This window comes from Anneissia japonica, unplaced genomic scaffold (assembly GCF_011630105.1).
Source record: "Anneissia japonica isolate Jap-2015-1 unplaced genomic scaffold, ASM1163010v1 scaffold284860_len1800451_cov186, whole genome shotgun sequence".
Classification (NCBI taxonomy): domain Eukaryota; kingdom Metazoa; phylum Echinodermata; class Crinoidea; order Comatulida; family Comatulidae; genus Anneissia; species Anneissia japonica.
The window spans coordinates 137320-155015 of record NW_022706010.1 but is presented as its reverse complement, the minus strand read 5'-3'; the positions used below and the strand labels follow the sequence as shown (position 1 = coordinate 155015).

At 32.2% G+C, this 17696-nt stretch overlaps 1 protein-coding gene across 1 annotated transcript; it reads right to left on the bottom strand.

Annotated features, from left to right (window-relative positions):
- Window positions 1-1563: 1563 nt before the first annotated feature.
- LOC117105973 (ubiquitin carboxyl-terminal hydrolase MINDY-3-like) lies at window positions 1564-17253 on the bottom strand. The gene is made up of 10 exons (XM_033247277.1): window positions 17066-17253; window positions 15022-15156; window positions 13667-13838; window positions 12807-12921; window positions 11051-11204; window positions 10650-10801; window positions 8473-8618; window positions 7115-7202; window positions 6805-6879; window positions 1564-5834 (listed from the first exon to the last, which is right to left on the bottom strand). Exons 1-10 carry the CDS (start codon window positions 17181-17183, stop codon window positions 5685-5687), a joined length of 1305 nt encoding a protein of 434 aa, XP_033103168.1. The 5' UTR covers window positions 17184-17253; the 3' UTR covers window positions 1564-5684.
- Window positions 17254-17696: the final 443 nt, after the last annotated feature.

Genomic DNA, 17696 nt, shown 5'->3' with positions numbered 1-17696 from the left:
CTACTGGGATATTTAATTTTTTTTTAAATAGAGACCTCTGGATGGCCAGAAATGGCACTCTCAGATGTGAAAAATACAGTACTTTTAAATGTAAAGTTGACAAAACACAATTGTTACTATACTCTCAAACTCAACACAATAAACACGCATTTCGTTTCATTAGGCCTATTTTTTCAGAATAGATAAGTAGCGCTAATTTAAACACATCTTTGGCATGCATTGAAATTTTAAAATTTAGGGCCTCTGTACCGGCGGCGCCTGATTCCATATACATTGCACATGGAAGCAAATCTTGTTTCCTATATAAATGTAAATCCTTAAAGTTAGATCTGGCTATTTCGTTTCCCATTCCTATTTACACTGTACTTATGTCTCACCATATTTTGAGTGGGCGAACCTTACAGGACTTACCGTACTTGATAGGTACTGAAGAGAACAGTCAATTTAATACCCCAGACCCTCAGACTAGCATCGCATTGCGATCGGTTGTAGCAATTGCGACACCCAATCGCAAAGTAAAATCGTGTGTGAAAGCTCACCCCATTCAGACTAGCTTCGCATTGCGATCGGTTGTAGCAATTGCGACACCCAATCGCAAAGTAGGCCTAATCGTGTCTGAAAGCTCACCAATGGTAGTCGATAAGTAATCGATTTCGCATTTGTTACCCGTTGCGATTCGGTGCTACAATCGTTATTACTCCCGGTTACCACGGAATCCGATCACAACGGATTCCACAGGTATCAAAGGTGTCTGAATGCTGTCAAAGTTTGCGAATGGTTGCGAACAATTTGGGTTACAACTGTTTACCACCGATTACATCGCAACCAGTCGCAATGTATAAAAATAAAAACAGATGATTAATGCCACTATTCAGTACTCCACTGTTGATGAATACACTGTCGGTGAAAACCTTTTGAAAATTGAATTGCTCATTTTAAAGGTTCAAGCTTTTAATAAAACAGATCAAAATAATATTTTTTCACTGACTTAAGCCCTGTACAGACTATAACATTTTATTTGACAAAAACATGTGACATGCCTAAATATGGTCATGATGACATCACACCCTGACCATATATAGGCACATCATGACTATATATGGGCATACAACAGTTTTTGTCAACCAAATATAATAATCTTGACAGACCTTTTCAGAAGTTTTACTACAAATATCCTTATTATTGATCTCCAAAAATTCAATTTAGGGGACTATGCAAAACTTGTAAAAAGCAATTTTTATGGCTTTTGTTAATTGACAAGGACAATATTTTGTACCATTAATTTTCAATTAATTTAATAAAGCAATTAAAATAATGTAGAATTTAATTTTTAAATTCCTAACACAGACAGCTATCTTTAAACCATTCAATGTAATGACTGTTTATGTGAACTTATAATACAGTAACTTTAGTACCATATTATTATTATCAGCCATTCGTTGTGAGTGTATTTGGCTACCATAATATAACTTGAATAAAATTATTGATTGGTATGATATAGAGGAGACAATTAAACCTGAATTTAATATGATGTCTTAGTAATGCAACACCCATAAATTGTAATACTGTATAGCAAAAGGTTTTTTATTCATATTCTTAAACATCCTCTGCCAGAGGCAAAGTGTGTAACATCTTAACAGAAGCCTCTAATACTGGTCTATTATGGGGCATCAACTTTATAAGCTCCTAATCATCAACCTCCTCACCCCCCTCCCTGTTTTTCTACTATCAGTCCACCATTACTTTAGTTTTCCTCTGTGCTTAGTTCTAGACTCTTACCCTGGAGCATAATTTTATATATCTCTGAGGTCAAAGGTGCTTGTCATAAAATAACACACAATTAGGTTATGCAGTATATCTTAACTGATCTGTCACAACACTAATAACAACACTAAATTTTAGAAAATTGTTACACTAAAAATTATTGATTATACTTCAAGGAATTACCCAAAACAAACAATATACATTTCATAAGGAAAGCTACATATATTAACAAATTAAAACAGATGACTTATAGTAAAAACATTGCAATCACATCAGACAAGGCTACATCTAATTTCATAGATTCAATGTCGGGTTTCGTGTTTCAAACACTAACAGACTGATCAGTTTTGATAATTGAAAATAAATAAATACACAAATAAAATTTTTGAATGTTAGACAGCAGAAATTTATGCTTCCGACTGAACTTGCCCAGTACCACACGCAGGATTAAACCATATAAACTATTACAAAACAAATTTATCACACATATATATATACCAGAATTAGCAATAACTCAAGTTTTCCAAAGCTACAAGGTAGGTATTCCAAAATATCTTACTTAAATCTGGATTATTAGAGTATAGAGTACAACACAATTAATATCATATCTACACTAAAACTTCAAATTAAAGCTACACACATGAACTAACAAAACTTTTGACTAATATGGCACGTTACAAAATGAGAAACAACCAAAAAGTCTTCATACAGTAGTCATGACCTGTGTATATTATACCTGACAGACCCCATTATTCGATAATCTGCAAATTTGTGAGGCCTACGGTATAACATTGTGCCTACCGAGACAATGTCTTTAATGACTCAGAAATGTAACATAGTTTGCACTAATTGTGTGCAATGATTATTGTGAAAACAAATACAAATTTTGTGTGCTTTTTACAAGGTGATATGCATACAGTCTGTCCAAAAAAAAACCCCTTCAAAAATTCAATTACAACAATTATTAGCTTTTTAAACTTCCAATGGGATTATTTCACTGATTTACAGAGCTTTTACCATAAACAATGAACCTTAATTGGTTACTAACCAATGTAAGGATCTATGCAATGAGTATAATAATAACAGTACTTTTTGTGAGTCTGTCAATTTCCAAGGAAAATATTTTCACAATGTTTTTTTATTTGAAATTTAACAACTTACTATGCAAACAATATTAATATGGATTTTTATTAAGTTTATTAGCTAAACTATGTATAGTTTATTTTAAAGATGTCAGAAAAAGTACAAAACAAATCAACTTGTGGTACCAATTTTTGGAAGATATCTGTTTAGTACTCTATTTATAATAACCCCGCAAAGCACATACAGTGGGAGGGCTATACTAGTGCATGCAATTTTGAATCGGGTATCATTTTTACCATTTCTATTGCTATCATTACCACCATGGATCACTGAGCACTATTCTAATTTACATAAATAGGTTAAAATGGTAATGCGAGACAAACGTATTGTCCAAGTTATTATTCGATACTGTACCAACAGTCTTTGAGCTGTAAGGCTGCCAAATACACAAAAATGTGGCAAATCATTGTCTCTTTTAACAACTACAAGTTTCAATAGCAAAATATTTACTGCTAAAACCACCATCAATTGTAAATATACTTTTTTTAAAAATCACTTCTAATATTGTGGCACTAGTGGAGGGTTTCTGATTGTGAAATGCTAATAAATAACTACTGTACTCAGCTAATAACAATGTTAGTAGATTACATAATGGCAGGGTACTTAGTAGTCAAAGATGCACTTGGAAAATACAAATACATTGGAAATACAGTTAGGTATACTCTTACATACAGTACAGTACACATCCTAAAGCATAAGATATTTACCGTGTATATTACTTGTAGCAATCATAAAGCATTAAAGTGGCACAAATAAAGTCTGCTTCATTAATCGAACCAGCGACCTTCGAAATAGTAGATTATGCTTACACGTACATACACCTTAAAAGCGAGACATTATCCAATGGGCAAAAAGATACATTCTCTAAAATGCAGAACCCAGCCTTAAGCATGGATTCTGGCTAACTGCAGTACCCATCTTAAACCGAAATACTGTCCGAGGTACAGTACTGATATTAAGCATACAGAAAATTCTATAAGACATACAGTACCAATTTTAAGCACACATGTACTGAGTTGTTGACCTACACAGACACAAGGTATAAAGATACTTTGGAGAACTAATCATGAATATTTTCTGTATAAAGCGAAAGCATTATCTTAAAGTATATTATGAAACCTAATAATAGCACCTTCGTTTACATACAAATTCACATATATACATTATTATAAACACACACCAAGACAATGCTCCAAATTGGCATTATTATATGCATAACAATAAAGCTTACATTGGAAGATAGCAATCGATGAATAAAAGTGACCTTCCACCATACTACCATTTATTCTGGCATCCAGTAAAACCATCCAAATGTTTCAATTCAATTCATGCTCTCCTTGCAACAAAAATTAGCATATCAATCTTTTGTTCTTCTTATAATATTTAATTTATCTTGCCAACTCATTCGGATTAAGTTAACATTATTCATTTCTTCCATTGTCAATTTTGCTTCTGCCGTAACTATTCTTGTACTAATAAAGTTATATATTTATTAAATCTTCCCACAACTATGAATTAACCATTTAACAGTCCAATAAAGCCGTATTCAGACTATCATATTTTATTTGACAAAAACATGTGACATGCCTAAATATGGTAATGATGACATCACATCATGACCTTACACAGGCACATCATGACTATATATGGGTATACAGTACAGTATTTTTTTCAGTGTGGACAGAGCTATATTTTAAACTTCCAATGAGACACAGATAAAAACAATTTAGTTTTTACTGAGCAACTAGGAATTTTACAATAAAAATTCTTTAATTAATTACCAGCCAATTTATGGATCTATGTAAAAGATTATAGAAAGCTAATAACTTATTTAAATATTTTAAGTAAACAGTTTATATACTGAATATTAATTTTCGAATTTACTGGCTTAACGCAGACAACATATCGTTAAGATATCACTTTCCCACATTTTAAAAAACGAACCCGCATTGAAATTTAACAGACATTTATTAAACAGATTTCCCATTGATAATAACACAATCTAGGAAATGCTCATTTATTGTTACATGTTCAATGCTTGACATTTTCTAACAAGACTAAGAACAAACTTCATGCTACAGGAGACATGCTCCCCAAGAAACCAACTGTGTCCTCATCAAAAGCCTATATACTTTGCAAGTTATGTTTAAAAAAGTAAAGATTAATATAGCAGTAACAAATTACTACACTTGGCATACTTGCAAACTCTGAGTGAAATTTAACATTTTTATATATTAGAAGTTATACAATAGTTTGAGAATAATTTAGTCATTCAAAATTATTTCTGAGACAATCAGTATGTCATCTCGGTTAATGTGTACATCAGAATGGGGACACACAAAGGTGGGCACAATTAACAAACAAAACAATTTCTTTTGTCAAACACACATCATCACCTACTTGAGTATAGTGTATGAAAATATTAAAACTAAATCTCAGCCTATACTTTATGTGACACCAGCATGGCATTTGCCCATATATGAGTATGATATGACATCAACATGCCCATATAAAAAACTAATTATTTATATTTGTCACTTAACAGAATGGACAAAGCTTAACATGACGTAATCCACGTAATGGACACCATTTTGTGCGAGAAGCTGGAAGTGAGCTTATTACCAAGAGGCACTTAAAACTCAAAAACATCAAATGACAACTTGATGAGGTTCCTCAATGGAATTTGTTATTGCATTGACTATATTAACGACCAGATGCATGGGATGACGGATCTTTCGTCCCAGAAATGTCGCTGTTTTTTTTTTGGTGTTTCAGTTTCAATTGGTGGATGGTTGAAGGTTGTTCTCCCAATTTACCATGAACGTAGGCCATTTGGTTCGAAGACAAGATTCTACCGGGGAGGCATCCGTAAGGCCTTGAATGTCCTGAGGATCGGGCACTTCAGCAACGCCCTCTATATACTTCACCTAAATACAAATACAATGGTTCATAGCTTTAAATATAATTATGGTATGGAGTGAGGATATAGCTTGGTGGCTAAGATGCTTTTCTTTCCAATCCCAGGTCTTGGGTTGAAATTCTGTCAGAGCACAGGATTTTTTCTCACTACTCCCTAAGCCTTCTAATGAGACTATGGTGATCAAGTATCACAATATTTTATCTATTTAAGAGAATCCCTGCATATCAGTGGACCTACTAGAATTCACTGGGATGGTCACCTGATATAAATATGGTTTTGAAAAAAATGAACTATACTTCTTTAACATTACTCCTTATATGTGTTCATAATAAGAAACATCCTTGATAGTAATTGTTATTATCGTGATGGAATAATAGACAATAACTGGATTTGCGTCAGGAGAAACATGTATAGATGTTTCTCTTGACGCAAATCCAGTTATTGTCTATTACTCCATCACGACTAATAAAAATTACTATCAACACTGCAGTACCCGCTGCTTACTTGGACTCGAATTCAACACTGGCCATCAGGCGCAAGCTCGGTGGTCTAGAGGTATGATGCCAGGCTAGTGATCTGGAGATTGTGGGTTCGAGTCCCAACCGAAAACAACTTGCGATTTTTTTCGCAGTTGTTTTCAAATGTACTGAGTATTCGGTACATTTCCACGTCAGGTAGGGCAATTACACCTATACAAGAAACATCCTAATGTATATATTTGTTGGTTTCAATCATAATTTTCCATAATTTTGTAAATAAAGCACAATTTAAGCTATAATACATTAAGTTAAATAAATTAACTTGACAGATTAAAAATCATTGTAATCTACTTGCAATTTAAAAAAAAAAAAATTTTTTCTTATATAATTTTACTTTTTTGAAAATATGAAGCTCATAAGTTAAGCATTATTATTAGACTAGAATAGTCAGAAGGTGTTATTTAAGGTTTTTTGTGATATACAAATACAACACTTTACCTTAGACTCTGGACATGATCGTATAAGGCCGTTGTAATGGTAAACAGGAAAATTCACAGGGATCAACCTATCAGGCTGCAATATAAAAAAAAATCAATAAGGTGTACATATAAACATATAATCAATAAACAAGGCAATAGAATTTATTGTAGTAACAAATAATAAATCAAACAAAAGAACTACAGTATTAATTAAATTTTTCTAAACATAATTTTAAATACATAAATAAAGAAATATTCACTGAGTGTTTGATAGTATTAAACAATATAATAAAAAACCAGTACATGAGTTATTTGTGAATGATATTTACCTCATCTGGAAAGAACTCGTTCATAAAGCTACTGAGGAGAATTATACCATAATCATCAGGATCTAACTTCTGCTTAATAATATCAACACTGTTAAAGAAATTTAATTAAACACAGTTTACTTTTCTACATATAAGATCATTCATATAAAAAATATAAACACTGAAATATTTATAATGCAGATATATTTTAATTCTTTAAGTTTTTCAAAAATTTAAGTGGAAATATACGTTAGATATGCAATTTTTAAACTGGACCAGTGGGGTAATAATAATGACCAATTTAAAGAATGTAATATTAATAATTTATATAGCACTGTTTCCAATGGAAAACAAGGTTCTAAAAATATTAGGACTAATATGTTAATATGTTATATTTATACAGTATAGCGCTTAATGCCAACAAGGCCTCTAAGCGCTTCACATTACTACCCTCGGTCGTTGGATGAGACGCCTATGGAACGCAAACTGTTCCATAAAGTTGCAGCAGCTACATCAGCGCATTTTGGCACTTAACCCTACCAGGCACCCATTTATACTCCTGGGTGGAGAGAAGCAATGTAGATAAAGTGCCTTGCCCAAGGACACAAGCAAAAGGGGATTGAAACCCCGACCTCGAGGTTGGGAAACCAAACCATTCCCACTGCACCAAACCTCTTCTGCAAATATACTAAAATATGTACACTGACTCTAACAGCCTAATCATTTATTAACATTAAATTGTACTATAGCTCTTCTAAAATGGAAACAATAGTCACGCAACAGCAATAACTATAAAGCCCTGTCCAGGGTTATCAAATTTTATTTGAAAACACATGTGACATGTCTAAATATGGTCATAGTGACATCACATCATGACCATATATAGGCACATCATGACTATATATGGGCATACAACAGTTTTTTGTCAAAGAAAAATTTGATAGTCTAGACAGAGCTCAAAAACAAAAGGATAAGGGCAAACAGAAAAATTTATTAGATTTTCACTCCAGCCCGCATAAAAAATTTGGAAAATATTGATGCAGGAATAAAAACAAAAAATATTTTTGCCGCATCAATTATTTCAATGTTTACATAAAAATAACAATGCAATTTTGTGACTTCAAATACATTTTATTTAAAAAAACTATAAAATTAAACCAGTTTTTATACAATTTTACTATTACTAGCCAAATATAAACAGTCCCTCCCTCGTCAGTAAAAACATAAGCGAAATAATATATTGTGCCGATTAAAAAAAACAAAAACAAAAACAAAAACAAACAAAAAAAATGCCCTTCCTCATCAATTTTTTTTAAAAAAGAGTGATAATCTAATATTTTTTTTTCTATGTGCCCTTAATACAGAGAATTCTGACTCACTATTCAGGAATGGTAACCAGTTGTAGAACCTGAAGAACGTCTTGCAGTAGAATCTTCTGTATGAAACCACTATCCTGCGTATCGTATTGACAAAACACACGCCTAGCGCGTTCCCACTTTGATTCTGGTGCTACTAATGACATTTCCTGTAATACAAACGTTAAGTAGCATAGATATGAACATTATTTATTCATATGAACATATGGACTACTCTTTTCCACCCAAACAAGAAATATCATCACACCATATGTAAGCAACTTGAGAAGGACCTACCAATGGAGAAGGCATGTATCATAAAAGAAATGCAAAACAAGCTTGAATTCTTGTTACATGACATTCTAGAAATAGGGACTCCTCAAAATTCCCAATTCTGGAGCAATGATAATGATTATTAAACATGGTTTGTAGAAATAAAGATGTTAGTAACTTTTTAGCATGAATGAAGACATGTAGCTGCTTATTCTGCAGAATGTGGAGAAAACAGTGATAGTAATAAAGTAAAATTAAAGAGAGACTAAGCTATACTATAAACTAGGGTAGAGCCCAAGAAGGTATAATGCTTCTAGGTAGCTTCTGTGTAAGAGGCCCTATGGGGCACCAAGAATATTACCATCAGAATCAAATGTTTATCTGCACATAGTTATTTTTATGCCTGTAATTAAAGATTATTGGTGCTTAATGAGGATGTATTATTACTACTAGAGGCCTGTATATCTGTGCTATAAAAGTCAGCTTATATACTAATAATAATAATAATAAAAGCATTTATAATGCGCCATATATCCAAAACAATATTGCTCATAGGCGCAGTACATTTTACAATAGTTAAAACGATCTAAAAGATTTTAAATTATGATATTAAAATGATCCAATTATAAAACATTTTGAAAATTCTAGAAATACCCTTTATAATGAAAAACTCCCAAAAATTTTAAAAGTTTTGGATAATCAGACATTTAACAGGCTTTTAATTAAGCTCTAAATGAAAAAGATAGGTTTTAAGATGACGTTTAAAAACTATTGTACGAATCACAGTATTTTAGTGTACGCGGTAAACTGTTCCATAACTCTGGTGCAACCTTGCAGAACGCTCTGTCCCCGGCTGTTCACAGTCTGACTAATGGAACTCTAAGCAGTGTAGCATCACTGGATGACCTAAGTGGGCGAACTGGTTTATAAGAATTAATGAGATTGTTTAAGTAATATTGACCAGTCTACATTCATGCTTTATGTGTAATTATGAGCATTTTGTATTGAATACTGCAATGAACTGGTAGCCAATGAAGAAATTTAAGAACAGGTGTGATGTGTTCACTACACTTAGTTCTGGCGAGTACCCTCGCTGCTGAGTTCTGAAGTCGCTGTAATTTTGCAATACAACAATTTAGGACACCGTACAGCAGACTATTTAATGAGTCCATCTGCAAGAAACAAAAGCATGAATCGCAACAGCGGCTGCATCATCAGTAAGATATTTTCTGGCTAATCTGATGTTGTATAGCTGATGATAGGCAGTTTTACACACTGCATTTATGTGCGATTTATAAGATAATGTTGAATCAATGATTGCTCCTAGATTGCATACTTGATCCTTGGAAACTATTTTGCAGCCCGAAATATCGATACTTATGTTTTCCAAGACTTTAGGACGTTGCTGACGTGTACCGATGATAAAAAAAATCTGACTTAATATCAGCGTTAAGTTTTAGTCAGTTGCAAACCATCCATTCTTGAATCTCACAGACACAGCTTTCTATTTGGTCAATCTTCCTAGAAGTGGCATTAGAAGATGGAGAGAATGACAAGTATATCTGTGTGTCATCCGCGAAGAGATGGTAACGAAGTCCATGTTGTCTAATGAGATCACCCAAAGGCAGTGTATAAATGCTGAATAGAACAGGTCCAAGCACAGGGCCTTGTGGTACACCGCAAGATAGAGGAAGTGGACTTGAAAAATGATTTACCAACCCAAACTTTTTGCCATCTCTCTGTAAGGTATGATCTAAACCAATTCAATATTTGGGCATGTCATCCCAAAACCAGTATCAATAAACAAAATATGAATATTGACATTTAAATATCTTCATATTCTTATTATAAGCTTTAAAATGAAGAGTCATTTACTAGAATCGAGCTATTATTGCCAAATTTATATATTTATACAAATGTGTACGTACCTTGGTAAAAAATACAGTTAGGTGAGTTTCACTCCCCAGAACCCATATAGGATGAGTTGGGTTCTTGAGATACCAACCAACTTCACAATAACGAAAATGTTCTAGCATTGTGAGGAAGCCTGAACTAGGCTGAGCAGTAATACCTCGCATTTCTGATGAGCAAATAGAAAATTATAAATAAGAAACAGCAATATATAAAATAACATAAGCATGATCATTTTGGTGAAATTGTATTTGGTTTCTACCTTTGATTGGCTACAGTATGACACAACAACACATCCATTTTCATATCCATACATTCATTAAATGTCATGATTTATTTTTACTGTATACATTTCTGTTATCATGTGAAGACACTTCCTTTTACAATTAAGTAAAAATAGGATAGAATTTCTACTTACTCAAACCATCAACTTCCTTCTCGTTATCAAAGACATGAGACACGGCATTACCGGTTAACATCAGGTTAACGAGGCTTTGACTGCCATGCCCGTAAATTCCATCAACTAATGGTTCATTCGCATCTTCCATTTCATTCTTAACATTTGCAATTCCCTTTAAAAACACAAGTACACATTAAGTTAGACGTTTGATTAATTATTTTGAAGTACTTTCTTTTATGTACAGCTAAGGATGGCAGCGGTGTTGTTAGTTTGAGAGCCAGATACTTACCTTAGCAAACATATTATTGACAATTCTCATAAGTGATAATAGTACAGTAATTGAATAAAAGGTAGACTCTACCATTATTTTTCAAGGTATTTTTACTTTTGTGAGAATTATAATCCAAAAATAAGGTAAATATTCTCAAAATAGAAATGTGATACCAGTAGTGTGGACCTGAAAAGGATCAGTATGCAAAGTGATATTCATTTTGCCTTTATCATCTTAAATTTTAAGAAATTGTTTTTAAACAGACAGGAGTAATTTCCTCAATTATAACTTATAAGCATTGCAAAGAAATTAAAAGAACTATATTTGTAAGAGTTAAATATTAAATTCATACTATCTTATTGCTATACCTATAAAAACAACATTATGTTGAATAGATGCATCTTTATGTGACAGAGGGCATAAGATTATTGTAATATAACAGTATACATAAATATTTGAATAGTTTCATCTGGTTTGCCTATTATGACAGCAGAACTGATTGATCAATAATTAAACCAAGCACTATGGATGTAAACACTTACTGCGAATCATGTTGTTAACACTGATGAAAGCTCACATTAAGTTTACAAACACTGTGCTTCACTTAATTACAAGTTCCAGAGTATATACAGTATAGGACTTTGTACAGAGAGCTACCTGTCACAATAACCCATCGTAACTGTAAACATACACAATGTTAGGAAGTCTATCCAGCATCTTCAGCATATATGATAATAATGTTCTATGCTGAATGTAAACAGTGAATGCTGGATGCTCATTCATGACTAGAAAGTGTCAATTATAATTATGTTTGTCACAACTTCATCCTATCTGTACAGAGTAGAGATATAGTACAAAACATAAGGTGCACTGTCTAATAATTGAAATATTTTTATGGCTGCATTCAGACCTAAGAGATATGCCAGGCATATCTAACGCTGGGCGTACATTAATCCATGGCGTAACTACCAAGATGTCTAGACAAGATGTGATTAACGTAACGCTAGCGTAATTATTCGCGTGAAATATATGTATTCCTAATCGTGCATTTTATTTCCTGTTTACTTTCAGGCTTATTGTGATTGGTCAAATTTTGGTCAAGTTCAAAATCGTCGATGCATGACTGCCGTAACTCAGTGGCGTACACTAATCTGGGTCCGTTGGTGAATTATTGTACGCAAGTGATTGAGCGTTAATACTGGCATTCGCTAAGCCACGCACAAGTTCACACCACACGATTAATGTTATGCTAGCGCAACTCGTGTCTGAACATAGTCTATATAAAATTTAATAATACACTCAATTTTTTAATGTGCAATTTTGGACCCATTAGAAATGGAATGGACGCCAGCCTAATGGATATTCCTGATGCTCATTTATATTTACTTTTCTTGTTCCCAAATTAAGTTTTATCTTGTTTGTGCATGTTGAACATCGAATAAATTAGATAATATCATATTTCATTCTTTTAAAAGTAAATTCAATAATATATCATAAACCAACCTTTGTCATTAGAAGGGAGTAGAGAAAAAGAACGACTCCATATTGTCCTACATAAATGTCGTATGCTGAATGTAAAGCTTGGTGAAGTTCTGCTGCTGTTTCCAATGTAAGAACTCTGGAAATATAAATCACAAGAAGAACGTGGTTACTGCAACGTTCAGAACGTGTGTGATTCCTCCACAAACCCATCACGGGATGCTGCACATTTACAAAATTTAGAATACCACTTCCTTACCAAGTATTGCTTATCTTTAAAAAAAAATTTACATAAGGTGATCATTCCAGTTTAGAACCTATAAAAAAAATTAATATTTTATCACCTTATCTAGGCTGGAAAAGTGATGAGGGAAGGAGGGTTTTATATTTTTATTTTTTATTTTTCTAAAGCCTAATATCACCCTTGAGTTGTTTGCTGGTGCATTGATATTCAAAGTAAAAATGATTGCGCTATTACAAACAATATTTATTAACTATTTATTAAAAATATTTAAAAAATAAAAAATTCCCAATATTTCTTTTCCAATACAATAGAAGACATACGCACAAGGGAGATAAACTATTAATTTTTTTTATTGGGCCTTACTGAAGATCAAATTCAATTCAGGGACCATCTGAGATGATATAAAGTAAGATTTTTTTGTTGGCTACCACCCCTCATTTAGTCATCGAACCCAATTAACCTTAGCAATTAGTGGAACTCCCAGACTTGAATTTGAATATAATTTTCTTTTTCTGCCATTTTACTTTACTTAAATTTTTTTTTTATTTTGGGGGGAGGGGAAGGGACTCCCCATCTGCCACAAAATGACAATATTCATAGATAGAGTATGCTGACATTGAAAAGCAAATCTAAATGATACCTTAAGGTCTTGTGAAATCTAGCATGATCAGATTGATCTACTTCTTCATTCTCAACCATGTCTGCAATCACTGGCTGTTTATCTGATTCTAAGACTAATTTGAAAGGAGGATTTGAAACACAAAGGAACACCTCTTCTATTGCTGTCAACAGCACATCCTTAGCTTGATTATCTATAAAGATAAATATCAATAAAAATATATTATTTTTGGCTATACATAAAAACAAAAATTCCCCATTCGTTTTTAAATGTTAAAACTAATACACTTCAGATTAAATTTCCTAAAACCTTTGGCAAGAATTTTAGTATCTTGCTCCTACAAGGGTTTAAGTACCATCAGGGTATTTAATACTTAGGGAGGTTTCCTTTAATGGTAAGATCAAAGAAACATACAAAGCCATTTTAAAATTTCGAGTTCTCACTGTTCTTCAAATTAAACTTGGTATGGGCCACATCTAGGTTGTCCACAGAACACAAAATTGTCATGAAAGAGTGAGTTAACCCTTAATACACATTGTGTTCTTAATGAAAAGTAAGCTCCTTAATATCTTTTCAACTATTATAATTAAAGTATGTCTTGATATTATTATATACAACCGCCCTAATACCATCACTAGCAACAACTTGGCTAAGTATAGTTATTCGTTCTATTCATATTACATTTGCCGTATATACTCAAGGCTTAAAATAGCAAATTACGATAAAAAAACAGGAGGGTTGTCTTTATACGCACAACATGCAAATTTTAGATTTTTTAAACATGTTCGTTTTATGTGCGGATTTCATCCGTAACACACAAAGTTACTACTGCATTGAAGCTATTAAAATGTTACCAAATGAACGCAATTTTAAATACGGGGAAACTCATCAAATGGTATTTGAAAGATTAGCCTTGTATTTGGCTCTGTTTTTAGCCAGCTAGATGCAGTATCAGGACCATAAAAAGCAGAAAAATTAAACAAATAAATTAAAAATGAAAATGAAAAATGTAGGCACTGAAATATACTAATGGCATTACAGTAGTCAGCCAGGATGGACTGATCCCTCTCCTTTTATCTGTTTGTGTTACATATTTATGTTTTACTTTAATGTACTTGTCAGATGAAAACAATACAAAAAAAAAATGAAATAAAAGTGGGTGAAATCCCCACAAAAGAGAATTTAAGACTCAGGGTTTTCTTATATGCAGGGCACCTTATACGTGAGTATATGGTATTCAATTAATCAGTCAAGCATAAAATAATTAATATTAATTAATTAAATAATTGGGATCAAAATAGAAGTCACTATAATGACATAGAACACATAGTGTATATAGAATATAAAAATAAATAATTTAACTTAATTAACATTACCATCAAGATCTCTCCAAATATCACCCGTTGATAGTAAATTCTTTAAAACGTATGCTTGTAATGGTGCTAAGACAGCACATGGTCCACCCTCATGTTGCAGCAAGGCTGATGGTTCATAAGGACTAAACACAAACCCTGATAAAAGTATATTTATCTAATGTTAATATCAATAGCATAAAAATTAAACAATTTTAAACAATAATTTTATTATACACTCATAGTGAAATCAGTAATCAGTTTACCATCGCTTTAAAAGGTTCAGAAATTTTGATTGAAAAAAAAACACATATGAGCAATTTCACAGTAAATAGACACTCCCTAAGCAATATTTTTTAGCAAGGTATAACTAAAGATTTTATTGTTTAAAATGAAATATTTTTACATTTATATTATCATATAAATGAGTATACATATTAAAAATCATTTCATGATCATACAATTCACAGTAAAAAGAATAATGATAAATTTGACATACTTTTTAACCATATTTTACCATACAAAAGTGTGATAAGACAAAAATATCTAAAACTGGATGTAGTATATTTTTAAAAAATTGTATTATAAGGATGGAGCTCATAATTTCTATAAAATAATATATTGGAAACTAATAAGATAAAACACTAGAAGAAAAATAAAACCCTTTTTTGTTAAAAAATATGTAATTTGATGGTTTATTAACGGGTGTAACATTTGTATGTTAAAAAAATTAGGAAGTTCAAAATGGCCCAATATTCCTAAAAAGAAATATATTATTTTTAAATGTTTATCAAATTGGTGAATATATAGAGTAAGAAAATATTTTAAAAAATTGGTAATGATGCATTTTATTTTTGGTGCATCCACAACGGAAGGTCATTGACCCAAATTTATGTCAAGAATCTGTTCGTCTGTTACTAGGGAATAGGATTTGTAGTGTATTAAAATACAAACATGCATATTTCTTTTGGAAAGACAATTTAATTATATCTTATCACACCCCTTTTCCAAAACATTGATATCCTATCTTTTGTTCCACAGAGTTTAGCCTAAATACTTTGTACTCTATTTTTCCATGAAAATGTTACGATACCGTGTCCATTTACTGTGAAATTACTCATTTACACAAAACTGGCACAAGGACCAGGAACGAGGACTAACAGCATACAAAGGAATTTTACGTTATTTATTATCCATTCAATACTTTCTTAAAAACATAACAATTAAAATGGGTAACTGTAGCTAGAAAATAACACATTCTAATACAAGTATAGCCCAAAGCACAATTATTTTGTTTAAATATAGTAAAGTGTGGCAAATCAAAAATACCAAATACATTCTATTAATTCAACCAGTGGTGTTACCTCAAAAACCATATTTTTACACATGGTGTAACAAAAAGTTTTATGATTTTGTTAATAATCAAGTAGTTCATAATTAATTCAGCAATTTTAATTTAAGTTATTTATAATTATGAAAATGATAGAGGAAATGCATTAAAATAGTCCTAATTATTAGGCTACCTGGCCTAGGCCTAGCCTAGTCCCAACATTGTATTACAAGAAGAGATGGTTTACTATTTTTGTTCGTACAAATAAATTGTAATTCTTGTTTCTTATACTGAAACTTAGTCTACACCGTCTGGGTTAGAGTTGTATTATATAGTAAAAAAATGTTACAACCATTTATGACTTACTTACAATTAACTAATAATTTATTTTAATTAACACATTATACTTTCTAGGCTAATAATATTTATCTGTCTGTACCAACTTAACTACAACAATTAAAAAATTTAAACTTTAAATACTAAACAATAATGTTGAATAATGTGTTGTAAATGTAATAAACATAATAGTTTATACCATTTTCTGTCGAGGGTCCGAATGCTCAGCTGAAATAAAAAAGGTACTCAATACATACGCCTAGGCCTAGGCTGGCTAGTAAGAAGCAAGAACGAGCAGGATACCATAAACAAGCAAGCGGCGAACTATCTTGGTTGGGCTGGAATGATCGAATCAAATGGGCCTGGCCTGGGATTTTACGAAAAAACAAAGCCAAACTTTACCTTGACACCAACGCTTAAATACTTCATCTGTCAGGGCATTACCCCAAACCAACATTTTCAGTTCTTCAAGTTCATCATTAGGAACTTCAGAGGCATCCTGGCTGCTTGTAGAAGCCATCGTAACACAAAAATAATAACAATATTATTACTAGATAAAAGACGCCATCTTTTTCATATTTTTTTCCTAATTTCAGACACTAGAGGGCAGCATTATGAAAATTTACTAATGAGAACCTTCATTATACATTCATTCATTCATTCTTTTATATTTTCCTACCTTTTTATGGTTCATACTTCTGGAGTATCCTAATTAGGATATTTTCACATTTTCTGGTTTTAATTAAATTGCCGTTGGCCTGGGTTTTCTTTGCCTATTCGACTTGTTCTCCGTTGTTCCTCCTTTTGAATACACAACCGGTGACTTTTTCAATATTTATCATAGGCCTCAGATTAGAATTTTTATCAGGCCTTTTATTGAAACAGTATCATTTAAAGTATTTTGTATGCGTTTTGTATTGTAAGTCTATTAAGTTCATAAAATGATTTTTCCCAAGCATGGGACAACAAACTGAGTGTGCCTATTGGTTTTATAGGCATATGGATTCTAGTGATCCAGCGGTGGCTCAGAAAG

Bases quoted from the DNA above. Each gene is read 5' to 3' on its own strand.
- LOC117105973 (XM_033247277.1), bottom strand. From the start codon at position 17,183: ATGGCTTCTACAAGCAGCCAGGATGCCTCTGAAGTTCCTAATGATGAA. The intron at 12,922-13,666 runs GTATCATTTAGA...TTATATTTCCAG, and splicing joins AGATTTCACAAGACCTTAAG to AGTTCTTACATTGGAAACAG. The intron at 11,205-12,806 runs GTTGGTTTATGA...GTGTTTTTAAAG, and splicing joins ACTCCCTTCTAATGACAAAG to GGAATTGCAAATGTTAAGAA.